Here is an 18,186-nt window from a genome sequence, read left to right on the forward strand (position 1 = left end):
ATTCTCAATTTCCTGTCATGATCTTTAAAGTAAGTAGTATTTCATTGATCTCATCTTACAGATAAGGAAATGTGCTTAGAAGGGGCAAGTAATGGTTTTAGGTTTCGAAGCTCTGGCTTTTGACTATGTTTAATTTTTAAAAGTTCCTAAAAAATCCTCCCAGGCTAGGTTGATAAGAGTCAAAAAAGATGAAATAGAAATGACAGCCAAGATTGCTTTTTAACACAGTCAATCCTAGTTCCCAGAATGGGATGAAGAATGAGTTTTGCTTTTTCATTTTTCCTCCTGATGACTCATTTAAAATTATGCTTTGCATAACTAAGCCAGCAGATGGAGCATTTTCTCCCCCTAAACCTGTATGTTTCCTATGAGCTACTGATTTCCCTAATGTTAAACTAATTTTCTTGTATTTCTTCATAGGAATTTCAGGAATGTTGAGAATAATTTCCAAATACCACAGACTGTGCTAACACTTGTCTCCACTTCCTTTTTTTTTACATCAAAGTTTATGGTCCTCACCTTCACTGGAGTTTTTAGATAGCGTTCCTCAAGTTGCTTATCTACTCTTGGAAATCTACTCATGTAACTTCATTGTTCATCTTTATGTAGATGGTTGCTATGTGTCTGTTTCTTGTTAGAGTTGTTCAACTAAACTCTACTCTTTTATTTATTTTCTAAAATCTATTTATTTATTTTAAGCCCTTACCTTATGTCTTAGAATCAATACCATGTATTGATTCTATGGCAGAAGAGTGGTAAGGGTTAGGCAATGGGGGTTAAGTGACTTGCTCAGGGTCACACAGCTAGGAAGTGTCTGAAGCCAGATTTTAACCCAGGACCTCCCATCTCTAGGCCTGACTAGATCCACCCAACTGCCCCCTAAGCTCTAGTCTTTTATATCTGTTTTTATACTTTTCTTTGGATATCTTTCACCTCAAAATTATCCAGAATTGAATTTTTTCAGGTCTTCATTATCCTTATCACCCACCAGTTTCTCCATATATGTCCATGGCACCATCACTCTCCAAGTCACCCAGGCTTGAAACCTTAGAGTTGTCTTTTATTTCTTCCTTACTTTCAGTCCAAAAATATAACCTGGCATCCAGCTCTATCCTTCCTTAGTAATATTTCTGAGCCATATCTCCTTTTCTCCATTTCCACTACCACCACCAGGCCCATATATTTTTCTTGATGTATTTGTAGTCTCTTTGCTTTTATTATTTTTTCTTTTTGCAACCCCAACATTTCTATCAGACTACTCTTCAAAACTTCAGTTTTGTCATGTTACTTTCCTGTTGTCTACTAGATCAACCCAAATTCTTATTGACAGTTTTCCCATTGTTGCTCAGACATAAGATCCTCATTTCTACTTACATGACTTTTTATTTAAATGTGGTACTTCCTACTTGGAATACTGTCTCTCTTCTCCTTTTTCCTTTTCTAGGTTTCAATATTTTTTCAAAATCCAGTCCAAGACCTGCCCCCCAAATCATGTATGTACCCTGATATTTTCCATTCTTGATCTCTCCTATCTCTTTTATTATTGTTTGACATTATCTCATTTGATTACTTTAAGTCTTGTATTATTTTCTAATCATTTCATGTATGTAAATCATCTCAGTAAAACTTTGATGACTTGTCTCATATAAGACTCACTCATTTATCTGGAGATGAGATTTCTAGCTATCCAAACCATCAAATTCAGTGGTGAATGAGGATAGGGGGAGGTGAAGAGTTATTAGAGGCAGAATCCTTATATAAATGAAAATCGAAATGAAAAGCAAAAATAACAAGCAACAGGACTGCCTAGCATTCTAGACTCAATTAGTGTGGGATCAAATAGCTACCTTCAGAGCCTCTAAAGTAAAAAAATACTTTTGCTGAAAAGTCTGAGCCAATCAGATTTGGCTGTATTTATGTGGTATTTACAGCATTTGTCATAGAAGATAACATAGTATGTGAATTTTTTTTTTAATTTCTTCATCAAGCTTGGTTATGAAGTTTTAGTTCTTGATTGCATGAAGTTATTTGGAATGGCCACTAGCTAGGATATCTCACTTTCCAATGATGATGTGTTCCTGTATTGCTCTTAGATCCCCTAGAGTGCTTAATGTAGTAGACCTGGGCTCATTGGAAATGCTTGAACACTTGTGAAGTTTTACTGAACCAGGAAGCGATAAATCAGCTGCTTCCTTTCAAATTACTACATAAGTGAGGGAAATTTTGTCATGCTAATAATTGAGAAGGAATTGTTCGAGTTTCCATCCATAGGCTATTAAGTGCCCACTGTATTCAAAGCATTATATTCAGGGACTAGGAATGATTTCTTTAGTTTTTCTGAAATTATGCTATCATGGAGAATAAAAGCCCAATTAGCTTATAAAAGTGACTGCTCCTATCCAGTTACATTAATTGCTGAGTCTTTGGGGGTATTAATAAGTTGAGTAACTCTAAGCATGATTTTGAACAGCTTCCTTTCCGTCTTATACAAACATACTACATATGAAAAGTTATTGTTTTTCATTTCTTGTCAGAAGTTAAATATAATGTAATTAGCTAGAAGTATTAGGCTTGTGGATTTGGCATTCTATTTTTGCTAAATGACCTCTTCGTTGCTTTATTATAGAAGAAATCAAGAATTGTTTTCTAGTCAGTTTGGCCTGAAAAAAGACTTGCAAAGACCATGAATTTTAATTTACTAAAGCTAGAAAATGTTAGAACTGGATAAAAGCCTTTGATATAATCTAATATAATTTCCTTGTTTTATAGCGGAAGGAACTGAGGCCTGGTGAGGGAATTGAAGTCATATCAAATTTGTAGCAGAACAGGGACTAGATTTTGGGTCTCATGGTGCCTTTATCTTTATACCTCATGCTTTCCCATCTAGGTTATTGCCAAACTTAAGAGGCATTTTTTGCATTATGAGAACCTGGGCCCAATTTCCTCTTTTAGAAATGATGGATGGAAGTATGAAGTAGTTTATAATCATTTCAGTTGATAGCACATTCCTTATACCTATAGATCTTGAGAGAGGCTGAGTGACCTCTTGTCAGGGTTAATGTAGAGTGGGATTCCTGCTCAAGTAAGGTTGAATTTAGTGACCTTTGGGTTTACTTCAGTATTTTGAAAAATCATTTGGTCACCATTAGTCTCAAGATTTAGATCTCACATTCTTTGTTGGCTTTTTCTAAATTTTAATGTTAGATTATAAATCCTGTACCCTATTGTTCTTGGCCATTATTACCTTCAATTTTCACTTAGTTATAAAGTGTTTTCTGCATGCCCATTAAGGTTTTTAACTTGTTTTTTTAAGTTTTAAAATATTGATCCTTAACTGTATGCTTAGATTTTGGCCTTAGTTATGCCAAAAATGGAGAGCTACTTAAATACATTCGAAAGATTGGTTCTTTTGATGAAACCTGCACCAGATTTTATACTGCTGAAATTGTATCTGCTTTGGAATACTTGCATGGAAAGGGAATTATTCACAGGTAATTTTTAAAAATAGTTTTTTGTTTAAATATTTGTAGGCCTATTTATTGGTAAAGAATAGTTATTTTTACAAAGTTCAAGGAACATTTTAAAAGTTTCAGTTATAAAAATGTTATAAAAAGCTTTTTGGCTTTCAGAAAAACCACAGCAAAATTATATGTTGGTAAAATCCACTTTTTATTTTTTTATTAAAAACCCTTACCTTCCGTTTTGGAATCAATAATGTGTATTGGTTCCAAGGCAGAAGGGTGGTAAGGGCTAGACAATGGGGGTTAAGTGACTTGCCCAGGGTCTCACAGCTGGGAAGAGTCTTGAGGCCAGATTTGAACCTAGGACTTTTCATTTCTAGGACTGGCTTTTAATCCACTGAGCTACTTAGCTGCCCCCCAAATTATCCATTTTCTTGAAAATTAGTACAACAGAGAATAGAATGGTCACAAATAAAATTTATGTTGATGAAGTTTAATATATTTAAATGTCATAATATAATAAACACATTTATATAGCTCTGCACATGTTACCCTATTTGCTTTTCTAAGGGGTTAGTTAGATTGAAAAAGATACTATCTTGATGACAGTATTTCATTTCCCAAACTAAGTGGAAATATATTTTTAAAAATTATATTCATTTTTTTGTCCTAGATCTTAACACCAAATGAGGCAAAGGTTAAAAAAAAATAGTCCCTTTTAGATTTTGGTGGTTTTATTGTTAAGTGAGAGGAAAAAAAATCAAACTGTATAAAGATTGCAAAGGGGAATGAGAGAATCATTTTACATTTTGTCATACAATATCAAAACAAACATTTGAGAGGGAATACAATCACTAACTTGAGGGGTGGGGGGGAATACGAGGTAGTCAACTGCTGAATGTACAATGTTTAACAGTTGTCTTTTCCATATATGTGCTTTTAAATGAAAGCTGGAAAGTAGGCTTCTGAATATTTGTTGACTTTTTTAAAGTAGGGGGAAGATATTTAACTGATTTTAACTTTAGCATTTCATGATCTTGGTCTGTGGGTGTTTTCTCTACTAATACAAATTGTAATTACTCCATGCCATGATTGTTCATGGTTTTTGAGCTGCTTTGGCCAAAACATTCATTACTTTGTAGCTTGGTTGCTACAACTCTCTTATGATGAACTTCTTTTAATATAATTAGATTGGGTCCTTGAATGACAGTAAAGTGTGTTTTTGAACCCAGAAACCTTGGAATAGGACTCTTAAGGGAGATGAAGAATATCTTAGCTTAGTAATAATTTTTTATATTGTAGATTGAAAAGATTTGCTTAAGTCCATTGCATTTCAGGAGGGTCTAAGAGTTTCTCTTTGAACTTTGTAAGGCAAGTGACTGATGATTATTTTGCTAAGCTTGTGTAGTTTGGTTTCCTTCAAGCTTGGGATCACATTTCACCTGTCTGTCCTGAAATAGCTAGAACTAACACTGAAATTAAAACACCTTCAGCCATACCTGAATATAAATATTAAGAGTATTAAGTTTATTGTGGGCATTTTGATGGTTTTGCAGCCCCTGTTTTTTGTTATATTGGGCATAGTCTATTTATGCCTATTCTTTTCCTTTCTGGTGGAATGGGCTTTCTTTTGATTTTACTTCATATACTTTTAGATAAATTCATTTTAGAAATGTGACCAATTGCTAATTTCAGAGCCAGAAATACCTTAATTATTAATCATAGGGACTAAAATTGGGGTCTCTTATGAGAATAAAGTAGTTCACAGTTGTGAATTAAAATTTTCAAATCTCCATGCAATTTTCACAATCCCTTTGTAATTTTCTAGATGGGAGTAAGATCTATTTGCCTAATTGATATATATTTCATATTTAATAAGGTTTCAGTAAGAATGATTACATTTTCTTTTACTTTTTTTGTCACATTTAGTGTATATTAAAATGGACCTCCTTAAAATATTTCAGTTGAAATGTGGAAATCTATTTTTTCAGGGACCTTAAACCAGAAAACATTTTATTAAATGAAGATATGCACATTCAAATTACAGATTTTGGAACAGCTAAAGTATTATCTCCAGATAGTAAACAAGGTATGCAAGTGTTCTTTTCTAACACTATCAAGGCTGAGTTCAGTTTTATGAAGTAGAAACTTATCTTTCAGAGTTACTGAATGTTATTTGATTTGTATTGAACTATTTTGTATTTGAATTATTTGTATATTTTATACAGTAAAATCCATAGTAACAATAAAAATATTGTAGAGCTCATAATTTTAAAGTATCAAGAGTATAAATATGCACACCAAGATGTAGTGAGCTTCAGTTAGTGAGAATTATAAAAGCCATCATGCCTTTTTAGGCTGGGGACAAGAGGTACCAGGAAATCTTTAAATTTATTAAAAAAAAAAAATCAGTTTTTTCACTCATTTCTTTTATTGCTAAGCTAGAGCTGCAGAGATTGTTAGTATTTTTTAGTTCAGCCCATTAAAAACATTTTTTTTACACATAGAAAAATTGAAGGAAATAACTGTAACTTGGTTAAGGACATACATTGCATCATTTCCAGGGTTTAGCAGTAATTTTTCCACTGTACCATGTTTTTAGTGTATCCTTATCAACAACAGCATCAACTAAAATTTTAATAGTACTTAAAATTTTACAAGTCCATTACAAGTGTTACTTCATTTGAACCTCACAACAACTCAGGCAGGTAAGTGCTTTCATTTTATAGATGAAACCGAGGCAGAGATTAAGAGTTGCATAGCTAATAAGTGTCTAGAGCTGGAGTTGAATTCAGATCTTACTAATTCAAAGTCCAGAGCTCTATCAGAGAAGAAGCCACAGAGTATTAGGGTCATGAAAGTATGACTGTACTTCATACTATGGATATAGCTATGTTTATTTAATTTGAAATATGATATTTTAGGAAGATAACTGTTAAATTAGTAAGTATATTGAGAGAGATTAAGAAAGTTCTTGGGTGTGAGACATATTGTAAAGATACTATCCTCTTTGAGGTAAAGGACTTTATTTTGTTTCATCTTTTGCTCCCAAGTGCCTAATATAGCTTTGCAACATAGTTGGCACTTGGATTATTTTATCTTTGTATCCTTAGAAACTAGTTTATTGCCTTGTACAAAATAGAGGTTTATTAAATATTTGCTGAATTGAAGAAATAGAAATCAGCTAGAATGAATATTATTATGATATACAAGATTGACTACATTGACCTGGCAGACATTAATGAACATTTAACATTTTGTCTTTTTGATAATACTAATGAACCACTGGGAATTGTCATATTTTTGGTCATTTGAACAATTTTTAAAAAATTCTTCTAGAAGGTAATAGATATTGTTAAGCTTTAGAACCTAATTGTTGAATTCTCATGCCAGATCAGTGTAAGGACATCCAGTATTCATACTGTAAGGATGCATAATGAAGTATAATTGATTATAATTTGCCAATTTCTTATAAAATGTTGCAATATTTTCCTCATCTATAAATAGGTATGTTTTTGGTCAGTCAATAAAAATCCATTGTTAGAGATGGCATTACAAAAACATGAATAAAACAGTTTCTGACCCCAGATAGCTCTTTATATTTACTGTGGAGAGTCAGGGTGACTGTGGACTTGGAGTCAGGAAGACCCAGGTTCAAATTCTTTCAGAGGCTCTTGTTAGCTTTATCGACTCTATGCTCAAGTTATCTAACTTCATTATGTTTTGGTTTCCTTACTTATAAAATGAGGGGATTAGACTCAATGCCCTTTAATAATGCTCCTTTTAGATCCAAATTAATGATCCTATTTCATGTACATATAAAAGCATATATAAAATAAATACAAGGTAATTATTTAGGGGGAACAGGAACATATTAACATTTAGAAAGACCTCTTGTTAGAAGGTGGTGTTTAGAAACTAGAGTAAGAAGTGAAGAAGGATATTAGTGCAGGCATGGTAGGCATCTTGCAAAAAGGAAATGGAATATCATGTGTGAAGAAAAGCAAAGAAGACCAGATTGAGTTAGTGAGGGTAGGGGGAACAGAGGGAGAAAAATATATAATAAACATGTAAAGGTAGATTGGAATCTTGTTATAAAAGGTGTTAAAAGTTAAAATGAGGAGTTTGCATTTGATTCTAGAAGACACTGAGAGTCACTGGAATTTTATTGTGTAGGGTAATGCTATAGGTACAGCTATGCTTTAGAAATATCACTTTAACAGCTGTGTGGAGGATAGATTGGAGAGGGAATTGACTTGAGGCAAGGAAAACGAATTAAGAAGCTAAGGAAATGGTATAGGAAAAAGATGGAAAGTGCCTGACCTAGGATGGTGACCAGAGTGAGTGAAGAGGAGAGAATGGATATGAGAGAGATTGTGGAGTTGGAATCAGTTAAAGCTTGACAATTGATTGGCATATGGGGTAAGGAAGCTAGGATTCAGTGATGATTTTGAAATAGCAAATTTATGTGATATTAAGGATGGGGTGCCATTTAGGAGAAGGGATAGGTTTAGGGAGGAAAAGGAGTTCTGTTTTAGACATACTGAATTTTGAGATGCCTGTGAAATAGTTCATTTGGAAATGTCCTATAAATATTTGGTGCTGTAGGACTGGCACCTAGGAGTGAGGCCAAGACTGCACATCCAAATCTGGGAGTCATCTGTGTAGACTAAATGAAAACTGAACCAAAGGGAGCTGATGAATTCATTGAGAGAATGTGGAGAGGGAATAGAAGAGGACAGGCCAGAGCTTTGGGGTTAACCCACAGTTAGGGATCCCCGTTTGGATGATATTCCTGAATGTGAAGGAGTGGTTGGCCAGTATGGGAGAAAGAGAACCAAGAGAAGTATTGTTAAAAAAATCCAGAGCAGAGAGAATATTCTAGAGGGAAAATATAATAAGCTTTGTCACATGCTGAAGGTAAATTGTGAAGGATGAGGATCTAGAAAAGTTTGTTGTATCTTGCAGTTAACATTGGTAATGTTGGAGGGAACAGGTTAAATGCAGTTTCAAGAATGAGGTTGGAAGGAAGGCAGATTTAAAGGTTTAAAAAGGGAAGGAAAGGAAGAGTATATTCAACTTCTGGCAGTTAAAAGGAGGGGAGATATAGGATGATATCATGTAGGGAGGGTGGTAGGGTCAAGTGAGTGTTTTATAAGGATGGACAAGACCTGGAAATGTTAATGAGTAAGTGGAAATGAGTCAGGAGATAGAGATTGAAGATTCAAGAGAGAGAAGGGCTGATTGTGAGGGTAGTCTACTGAAAGAGATGAGAGGAGATGGGATCAAAGATAAAATTAGAAGGATTGGTGTTGGCAGGAAGAACTATCTTTTCAGTGATTGAGGGAGAGAATGGATATGATATTAAGAAGTTTTGAAATGGAGAATAATCCATGGACAATGGCTTCTTTTTTTTTTTTAATGTAGGTCAAAGTCTTCTCCTGAGAGGACAGTGGGGAAGACCCGGTGACTGAGATTTCAGGAGAGAAGTTATGTAACAATAGCTGTGGGGAGTGGGATAGAGAATGAATTAGGGAGGAGTTATAGGCTTTTCTTGCTATTATGATAGCCACATTGAAGTTAGGTAACAAATTTGTAGTGGACTGAATCAATATGGTTGTCAGATTCAGTAAAATTGTATGGCTTCCTCTCAGATCATTACATTAGGCATGGAGGATGCATATAATGGGAATAATTTGGAATTGAGGTTTGTTAATTTGAGAGTAACAGTAGTACAGTGGGTCATAACATTCAAGAGTAGAGAATAGTGTTAAGTTCAACTGATTAACTATAGCGAAAAGATTAGCGAGGGAGGAAAGTAAAGCCAGAGAAAGAATGCCAGCCTGGGAAAGTCTTGATTAGTGGAAGAATCGGAGGTTATGTTGAGGTTAAAGAATAGATTGAGTAATGAGGCATGAGGAGTAATATAATGATAAATTTAATGATTGGCTAAAGGAATTCCAGAATTTTTGATCATGGAATATTTTTGTTGGATATTGAGATCAAGAGTGTTAGATGACCTTTGTAACCTGAAACATAAAATACTTTTGAATAGACTGTATGTTTTGATATCTCTAAAGGTAATTTATTTTCTCCCTTCTTTTTTCCTTCTTCCTCAGCTAGGGCTAACTCGTTTGTAGGAACAGCACAATATGTTTCTCCGGAGCTGCTTACAGAAAAATCTGCATGTAAAAGGTAACCTACTGTCATTTGTCATATTCTTTGGATTGTATATTTTAAGGAAAAAAAAAGAGAATTTCTCATTGATAGACTACCTGTCCTGCAAAGCTCATCTCAGAGGTTCCTTTCTGTTAAATCCTCCTCTGATCTCCCACCTAGAAGTGATTTTTTTTCCCTTCATCTGAGATTCAGAACCCTTTATTTAGCACTCATTCCCATATCTTATTTCCTTCTACACTATTGAGGTACATTTAAGCAAGACTTGTGTTCAGATCTATCTCCAGCACTTATTTTCTTTGTGGTCATGGTGAGTCACAAAACCTCTTTGAGCTTCTGTTTCTCATCCATACAATGACGTTAATATATATAATCATGCACATGCACATTTAACCTTTAAGGCATTATCTATGCTAATTGTTGTTATTAAAGGTAGGGATTGTAGCTTGCTTTTTCTTTCCCCTCTAATGCTGTTATATATGTTTGTTGAATTCTGGATAACTTTTATAGTTCTTTACTGGTTAAGAATGCCCTGAAAAAAACTTGGGGTTTCCTTTAATATAGATTTATGTTGATGTGCTATTTATATTTTTGTTTATTTTTTGTGGGTTTGAACCATTTGTGATTTTTCAGTGTCTGTAGGAGTGGGAAAGGAGTGCCCTAGTCTTTCCTTTTTTCTTTTTACATGATCTTTGTTTTAGCACCTTGAGAATTTACATCATTATTAGGATCATAATCAGTATCTTAATATATTGGAACAAAGAGAAGTTTGTGTCTATTTGAGAATTGGTTTTATTATAACCCAAGGTCTGTTGTAATCTTTGAGCTAATTTCCTTAAAACTGTACTTCAAGGGGAGAACTAGGACAAAGGCATATCAAATTGTATTCTAAACATAGATTTCTTTGGATACCTGAGAAATCTTTTGGCAAGCCATTTCACATTTTTTAGATCTTAATTTATTTTCCAAAGTACAAAATGAGGAGGGGAAGTTGAATTCGATTATAGTGTCTTCCAGCTTCAGTTTTCTGTGATTCTAAGATTCTATGAATTATTTCTCAGACTTAATAAATTTTTACTTTCAGGGCCCTGGTAATGTTGTTTACTCATCAAATTTTTTCAGAGGAAGGTTCTTGTAGTCATTTATGGGACTAGTATTTAGTCAGTAATATTGTTCTTTTGAACTGCTCTATCTTGTTTAGTTTCTCTGGTCTGACTCTTTGGTGGCTCCCATGCTCCTTCTTTTGGGTTGATTCATTACCACTTTAGTGTAGGTATTGATGCTTTGCATTTTTTGGATATCCATGAGGAGAGATTATAATGGGCACAGATGGTCTTAAGTGTTGCATATTTAAGTTGCCATTCTGGAGTTTAAAAATTGTATCAGTGAGGGCAGCTGGGTAGCTGAGTGTATTGAGAGCCAGGCCTAGAGACGGGAGGTCCTAGGTTCAAATCTGGACTCAGATACCTCCCAGCTGTGTGACCCTGGGCAAGTCACTTGACTCCCATTGCCTAGCCCTTACCACTCTTCTGCATTGGAGCCAATACATAGTATTGACTCCAAGACGGAAGGTAAGGGTTTAAAAAAATAATAATTGTACTAGGTAAGAACTGGTAATAATTAAAGTTTCTATGCCCTTTAGTCTATGCTAAGTAACTGTGAAGGGAATTCTGTACTTTACAAAATGACATGTTAAACTTTTCAAAAGGAAAAGTTGATATCTTACTATTTCTTAGGACTTTTTTGCTTTAATTTTCACAAATGGGGGGAAATCCCCTTTCAAATCAGCTGACAGCTATGGAAGAGCAAATATCTTGTGTGTGGGTACATGCCTTCATTTATTTATTTTTAAAGTATTGACATCATTTGTTTCTCTGCAAAGGCCAACAAATACTGAAACAAACAAGCCATTTGACAAAGTTAGTTTATTGATCTTTTCAGAAAGGAGAGGTGTGTCCTTTGGCATTAGGTCATTGTAGTTGACCACAAGTTTTGGTATTTTTTGTTGACATGATTTATATTGTCTTTGAGTATACTCTGATTTCTTTACACTTTATCGTTTAATCAAGATAGGTCCTATTTCTGTGGAATCTTCATATTCCTTGGAACTAAGTTTGAGGGGGTTGGAATAACTAACCTCTCAGGTCTTTTCTAGTACTCTGCAAATGGTCCCTTAATTTTTCATTGACAAATGAAACAAAAATATCAACTCAGAGGGTTAGGGGGTTGCAGAGCTATGGAAGGAAAGTTTGAGGAACTATGAAAAGGTTTGGAAGAGTCATAGGTAAGTGAGATGGTGAATGAATTAGGGAGGTGATAAAAAGATTTACCTTGCTTCAGTGGAAGCTCAATTAAGATTCTGTAATAAATTTATAGTAGGTCCAGTGAGCAATATTTTGTGATTTTTCTCATATTTAGTGGCATGCGTAAGGAACAAAGAAGATGGTTTGAATAATCTAAAGCTGAGACCTGACTGGGTAAAACTGTGGTGATAGGATAAAAGGACAAGGGAAATGAGCTCATTGTCTTAAAGATTTACACCAAGTACCCATAGAGTGTTCAGTGTTAGAACTTTTATCAGATATTTATCAGACATCTTCCAGTAAAATTTTCCTTTGATAGTAATTTAGTGACCCTGAGTTCTCAAAGGATTGGTCCAGGAAATTAAGCTCCTGCATGGCCTACCAAGCTCAGAAGACTTCAAGATAGTGACCTCTACATTTCAAGTTCATAGTTCAAGAACTACCCTAGCCAAGTTTAAGAAAGGTTCTTCACCAGGTTGGTTGTAAGGTGATAATTTTTTCAGCTACAGTGATTCTCAGTGGCCAATTCGTCTAGTAGATACAAGAGGGGTTGTAATCTTTGTAGAATACCCACATTGATTAAATTACAGATTCTAGAAGTATTTAATGCAAATATTTCCCTCTAGTCTAGCTATATTGATTAATGCAAAAATTTTAAAATTTTACATAGTCAAGATTGCCTTTTCTACCTGTTTGGTTATACAACATCCCTCTTTCAAGGTTGTAAAGGATAGAACCTTCTTTTCTCCTCTAACAACTAGTCCTATCTCAAATGAATATAGATGAATTTCCTTGTCCAACTCTATAATCTGTTTTCAAAATGTTTTTAATCTTAGTTGTATGTTCATTCAACAAATGACATTTATTCATTCAGCATTTATTAGATGCCTACTATCTGCAGAAATCCATTTTAGGGGATAAAAGATGAAATGAAAAATATGTGCCCTCTTGGAGTTTATAAATTTAGTTGAGAGTATAAGCCATAGATACAAGTAAATTTAATCTAAATTAAAATATGATGAGTGTGTAAGAGAAACATAAGGTACACTAAGATAAGATGAGGAACAATTCCTACTGGCAGAAGTTATGGAAGATGTTAGGCTGAGTCAATAATTTTAACTTAATTTAATTTTAAACCTTTACCCTTTTTTTTTTAACCCTTACCTTCTGTCTTAGAATCAATACTGGATATTGGTTCTAAGGCAGAAGAGTGGTAAGGGCTAGGCAATGGGGGTTAAGTGACTTGCTCAGGGTCATACATCTAGGAAGTGTCTGAGGCCAGATTTGAGCCCAGGACCTCCCATCCCTGGGCCTGGCTCTCAGTCCACTGAGCCACCCAGTTGCCCCCAAACCTTCTGTCTTCTTATCAGTTCTAGCAAGGTCTAGGCAATTGAGGTTAGGTGACGTTCCCAGAGGTACGCAGCTATAGGAAGTATCTGAGGCTAGATCTGAAGCCAGGTCCTAACTCCAGACCTGAATTTCTATCTATTGTGCTATCCAGATGCCTTTAGTGAAGGATTTTAAAACGACTTTGTGTCACAAGGATTTCTAACTGAGAATGATTTTATTTTCATTTTCTTTTCATTTCATTCAAGTATATATATCTTATTTGCCTGTCTGTCTGTCTCTCTTCATCTGTCTGTCACATAGAGGACTGTTTTTTCCTTGTGCATAGGAGCCATAATTTTGTACCCTAGGCTTGAATTTGATTCTAAGAGAGGACACTGTTCATATACATATCTTGGAGACTTGGCTATCAGCATGAGGTAGAGTTATATTTTAGTGTTAATGTATATATAAGGTTGGTTTGTGTTAGAGTGGCTGAGCTATTGAAAAATATTGTTGAAATTTCATTCTAATAAAACTTTTTTTAATTGGAGGCAGTTAATTAGTACAGTGGATAGAGTGCTGGGCCTGGACTCAGGAAAACTTGAATTCAAATGAGACCTCAGACACTTAATTGGCTATATGATTCTGGGCAAGTCACTCAACCTCTCCTCTTCAATTTCCTCATCTGTAAAATGGGGATGATAATAGCACCTACCTCCCATTGTGAGAATCAAAGGAGATAATATTTGTAAAGGGTTTTAGCGCAGTGCCTGGTCCATAGTAGGAGTTTTAAAAATGCTAACTATTGTCATTGATGTTGTCCCTAAAATGTTTCTGAAAAGTGAAGAGAAAGAAAAGGTTAGATGAGAGAAGAGTGAGACATTACTATGTAAAAAGGTTTCATTTTTTTCCTAGAGAAAAGCAAAGGAGTTAAGGAAGAACAGCTCATGAGTAGCTTTACAAACCCATATGAAATTAGTAGAAAATGTTTGTGTGTAACAAATTAGAAGATACGTAGTTCTTCCTTCACTAAATCAGATCACACCTTTAAAAATATATTACTGGAAAGGAGGAAGATTATATGGATCAAATAACTTTGGAAAACTTATGTGGAAATTTGATATTAAAGACAAATAATTATTTTCCTGAGTTGTGGCAAACAAACAAACAAACAAAGATTTCTTGATGGATAGTTTTCTGGTGATTAATCTTTCTGAAGCACTAATCTTTTTTTTTTTGAGTCCTTTTCCAATAAGGATAGGAGGTTCTAAAGTATCTGGTCTGTCCTTGTAACAGACTTTGAGAAGCCAATCTCACCTTGCTTTAGGGAAACTTTGAAGGGACAGTAATGTGATAGACTCCTGGACTTTGAAAAGATTTGGTTCTTTTCCCTTAATCTGTAGTGAATCTTAACACTGTTTAAAAAATAACTTTTAGGATAAGGTTAGAATTTCCCCATTAGTACCTAAGAAGAGAAGGAGAAAAAAGCCATTCTGCATACATCCTATGAGATGCTTAATTTATCTCTTCTTAGAAGTTTCTTAAAAATTTTAGTTTGTGCAAACCCTGAATTATTTCTCTGGGAATTCAGGGTTGTTCTTGGAGGAACAAACTTGTTAGGTGACATTGTACCCATTCTCTTCATCTCTCTGTTTAAGTTGCTTTGTTTGTGAAATAATGCTCATTTTTATGGCTTGATCTAATTTAATTTAGAAGATGTTTTAGTGCTATAATAGAAAGATAATCTGTGTAGAAACTATTTCTTGTTGTAATTGGATACTCTGGCTTACTAGAGGGCTGCTAGTATTGGGACACTTGAGGGCACCTAATTACAAATGGAGATAGCTGAGAGATGCTGCTTGAGATAGAGTGATACTGAGATAGGGGAATGCTCTGGGGTTTGCCTACTGATCTCTTCTGATGACTAGTAGAATATATTTCCTAACCTCCTCCTCCCTTCACTCCCTCCCTTCTTCCACCCTCTCATTGTCTTCTTTTCTTCTTTCAATTCACAAAACCACCAAGGTCTCTCAGCCTAACTCCAGAAGCCCCCCCCCCCCCAAGAGTTCTTCAGCTTGGGACAGAAGCTAATAGGATCAGATCGTTCAGCTTCTTCCCCTTCCAGCCAGGCTTGCCTCCCTTGGTCAGAAAAACCCAGAGCCAAAGTTCTAGTTTTTCTCTCCTTTCTTTGTCAGTCACCCCCAGAGAGAGGAAGAATCCGTTCCTCCCCCTGGCCAGCTCCAACTGCCTCCTCCTGGGAACATTCCATTTGGAATCTTCGTCTTGATTGACAGACAGGTCCCCAGCCTTGTTTCTTGCATGACCTGACTTGTAAGTCCTCTCTCTCTTCATGCCTCTTCCACAGTGCCTTCAATACAACTTAAGAAATATTTATGGGGACAGCTAGGTAGTGCAGTAGATTGAGAGCCAGGCCTAGAAATGGAAGGTTCTAGGTTCAAACCTGGCCTCAGATACTTCCTAGCTGTGTGACCCTGGACAATTCACGTAACCCCCATTTCCTAACCTTCACTGCTCTTCTGCCTTGGAACCAACACACAGTATTGATTCTAAGATGGAAGGTAAGGCTTAAAAAAAAAAAGAAACATGTATTATGTACTTACCACTTTCATTAGTAATGTGCTTGGCCACTGGATAAGACACAAAGTTTAGATCAAATTAGATTTTGATGTTTATAGTCTATTAGAGGGATATGAAACCATTATACAAAATAATGTAACATAAATGTATCAGAGAGAGATACATACAAAGGATTGTGTGACAGCTGCTGGTGGAAAAGTCATTACTATCTTGGAAATGTCAAAGGAATTTTGAGAGGAAGTGTCTTGATTTGAACACATCAAAGTAGGAATTTATCAGGTGAAGGACGAAGGAGAAGAACATAGGAAACTGTGAGCAAAGGCATAGAGGAAATTGCAGGATAAGATAATAATAGCATTTATTTAGTGCTTTCACGATTGCAAAGTACTTTAAAAATATTATTTCATGTATGGTTAGGTATATGGTGCAGTTAGATGGCAAGGTGAATAGGGTTCTGGGTCTGGTGCCAGGAAATTTCTTCTTCCTGAGTTCAAATCCAGCCTCATACTTAATAACTGTGTACCCTTGTGCAAGTTGTTTAACCTTGTTTGCTTCAGTTTCTTCATCTGTAAAATGAATTGGAAAAAGAAAATGATGAATCACTCCAGTATCTTTGCCAAGAAAACTCCAAATTGTAAGAGGTAAAAATTCTGGTTGGACTGAATATTTGAGAGTTGGTCGCCAGATTTAATTACTAAATCCCAATGAATTACTCAAGTCAGAATGACTTTTATGGTAGTTTATTTGCAAATAGAGGGAAGAAATTAAGGAAGTGAGAGAGAGGAAGAAAGAGAGAGAGATAGCTGCTCTGGCCTGGTCTGAAGCAGGCAGGAATTCAGAGGCCCCAGCAAGAGGGGTGGGAGTGGGGTGGACCAGAGGATTAAATTTAGCAAGGCTTCCAGCCACCAAGGCCATCTCCAAGATGAGGGGCATCTCCAGAGTCTGGTGTCTCCAGAAAGCCAAGGGAAAAGGAGTCCCAAGACAATGGGCCTCTCCAGAGACTGGTGCCTCCAGAAAAGCTAAGGAAAGGGAGTCAGCCTTTTCACTCACCATGTGACAGTCCAAAAGGAAGCAGTCTGAGATCTCCAGCTTGAGTTCCTCCATGGTCAAGTTCCAAGGCAAAGACTACCTTCACAGGAAGTGACCATGAAATTTAAAGGCAGTTCTTTACATCACTTCCTGTGCCTTACATGTACCAATGGTGGCTTAAACTTGGCTTTGACCTGCCCAGGAGAGAGTCAGTTTTTTCTGATTTGTCACTTGCTAGCACACATGGGTCATAGACCTTCCTCCCCCACACTTTATCCTTAAGTGGGGGTGTATACATTCCTGGTGGCTAAAATTCTAAAGAATAAGTAGGGTGGAATTAATCTCAATTTTACAAAATGGAGTCATGATGAGCTGGATGTGACTGAAATAGTGAACTACAAAAAATATGACAGATGCTAAGGAACAGTCTATATAAAGTACTCAGAGAAGTTCTAGTCTTATTTTATTTTTTTTTATATTATTCAGTGTTAGTAATCAGTGGAATCCTGGAAAATTCTGGGTTTGCAATTTTTTAAACTCTGACTTGTTCCTGGTTTGCTGGCTTTTTAATTCTTAACAGTCTACTCAGGCTTCTCTCTTCAAGATCACTAGTCAAATTTTAGTGGGCTTTCTTTAGTTTTTATCTTCTTTGACCTTTTTATATAGCATTTAGTATTGTTGATGGTCCCATTCTTCTTATAAATTCTTTTAATTTTAAAGACAAAGGCATTTTCTCCTAAACTATTCTTTTGCTTCTTCTTTACTTGGCCTATCTTTTTAGTTACCTTTCTTGATTCATTATCTTTTTCCTGCTCCCTAAATATAGATATCTCCCCAGAGGTTTGGCTACCTTTATTCAGCTTCCTTTTTTCTTTCTATGCCCTTTCTTTTTGTATTGTCCTTTACAACTATGGTTTCGATGATCACTTTAATGTAGATGATTCTTAGCCTCTGTATCCAGCTTTGGATTCTTGTTTGTATTTCACTGCTGCATGGCTAAACACTTACTGGACATCTCCATCTGAATTTCTTGATAGCTACTTCATACTCAACAGATTCAGATTCTAACTCATATCTTAATCCCAATACTTCTTCTTTCAACTTGCCAGTACTTAGCATAGTGCTTTACATATATTTTTGTTGTTCAGTCATTTTTCGGTTGTGTCCAACTCTTCATGACCCCATTTGAGGTTTTCTTGGCAAAGATGTTGAAGTAGTTTGCCATTTTCTTCTCCAACTCATTTTACAGATGAAGAAACTGAAGCAAACAGGGTTAAGTTACTTGCCCA

The 18,186-nt window shown here is 35.5% G+C and overlaps 1 protein-coding gene across 6 annotated transcripts in view; it reads left to right on the forward strand.

Moving 5' to 3' along the window:
• The window catches only part of PDPK1 (3-phosphoinositide dependent protein kinase 1), a 137,577-nt gene that overhangs the window by 72,306 nt on the left and 47,085 nt on the right, over nucleotides 1-18,186 (forward strand). For all 6 annotated transcript variants that reach the window (XM_056805774.1, XM_056805775.1, XM_056805773.1 and 3 more), the window contains 3 exons: nucleotides 3,347-3,491; nucleotides 5,453-5,550; nucleotides 9,581-9,656. In XM_056805774.1, coding sequence (XP_056661752.1) covers nucleotides 3,347-3,491; nucleotides 5,453-5,550; nucleotides 9,581-9,656 — 319 coding nt within the window. The remainder of the gene's footprint in view (nucleotides 1-3,346; nucleotides 3,492-5,452; nucleotides 5,551-9,580; nucleotides 9,657-18,186) is intronic.

This window comes from Monodelphis domestica, chromosome 7 (genome assembly GCF_027887165.1).
Source record: "Monodelphis domestica isolate mMonDom1 chromosome 7, mMonDom1.pri, whole genome shotgun sequence".
NCBI classification, from domain to species: domain Eukaryota; kingdom Metazoa; phylum Chordata; class Mammalia; order Didelphimorphia; family Didelphidae; genus Monodelphis; species Monodelphis domestica.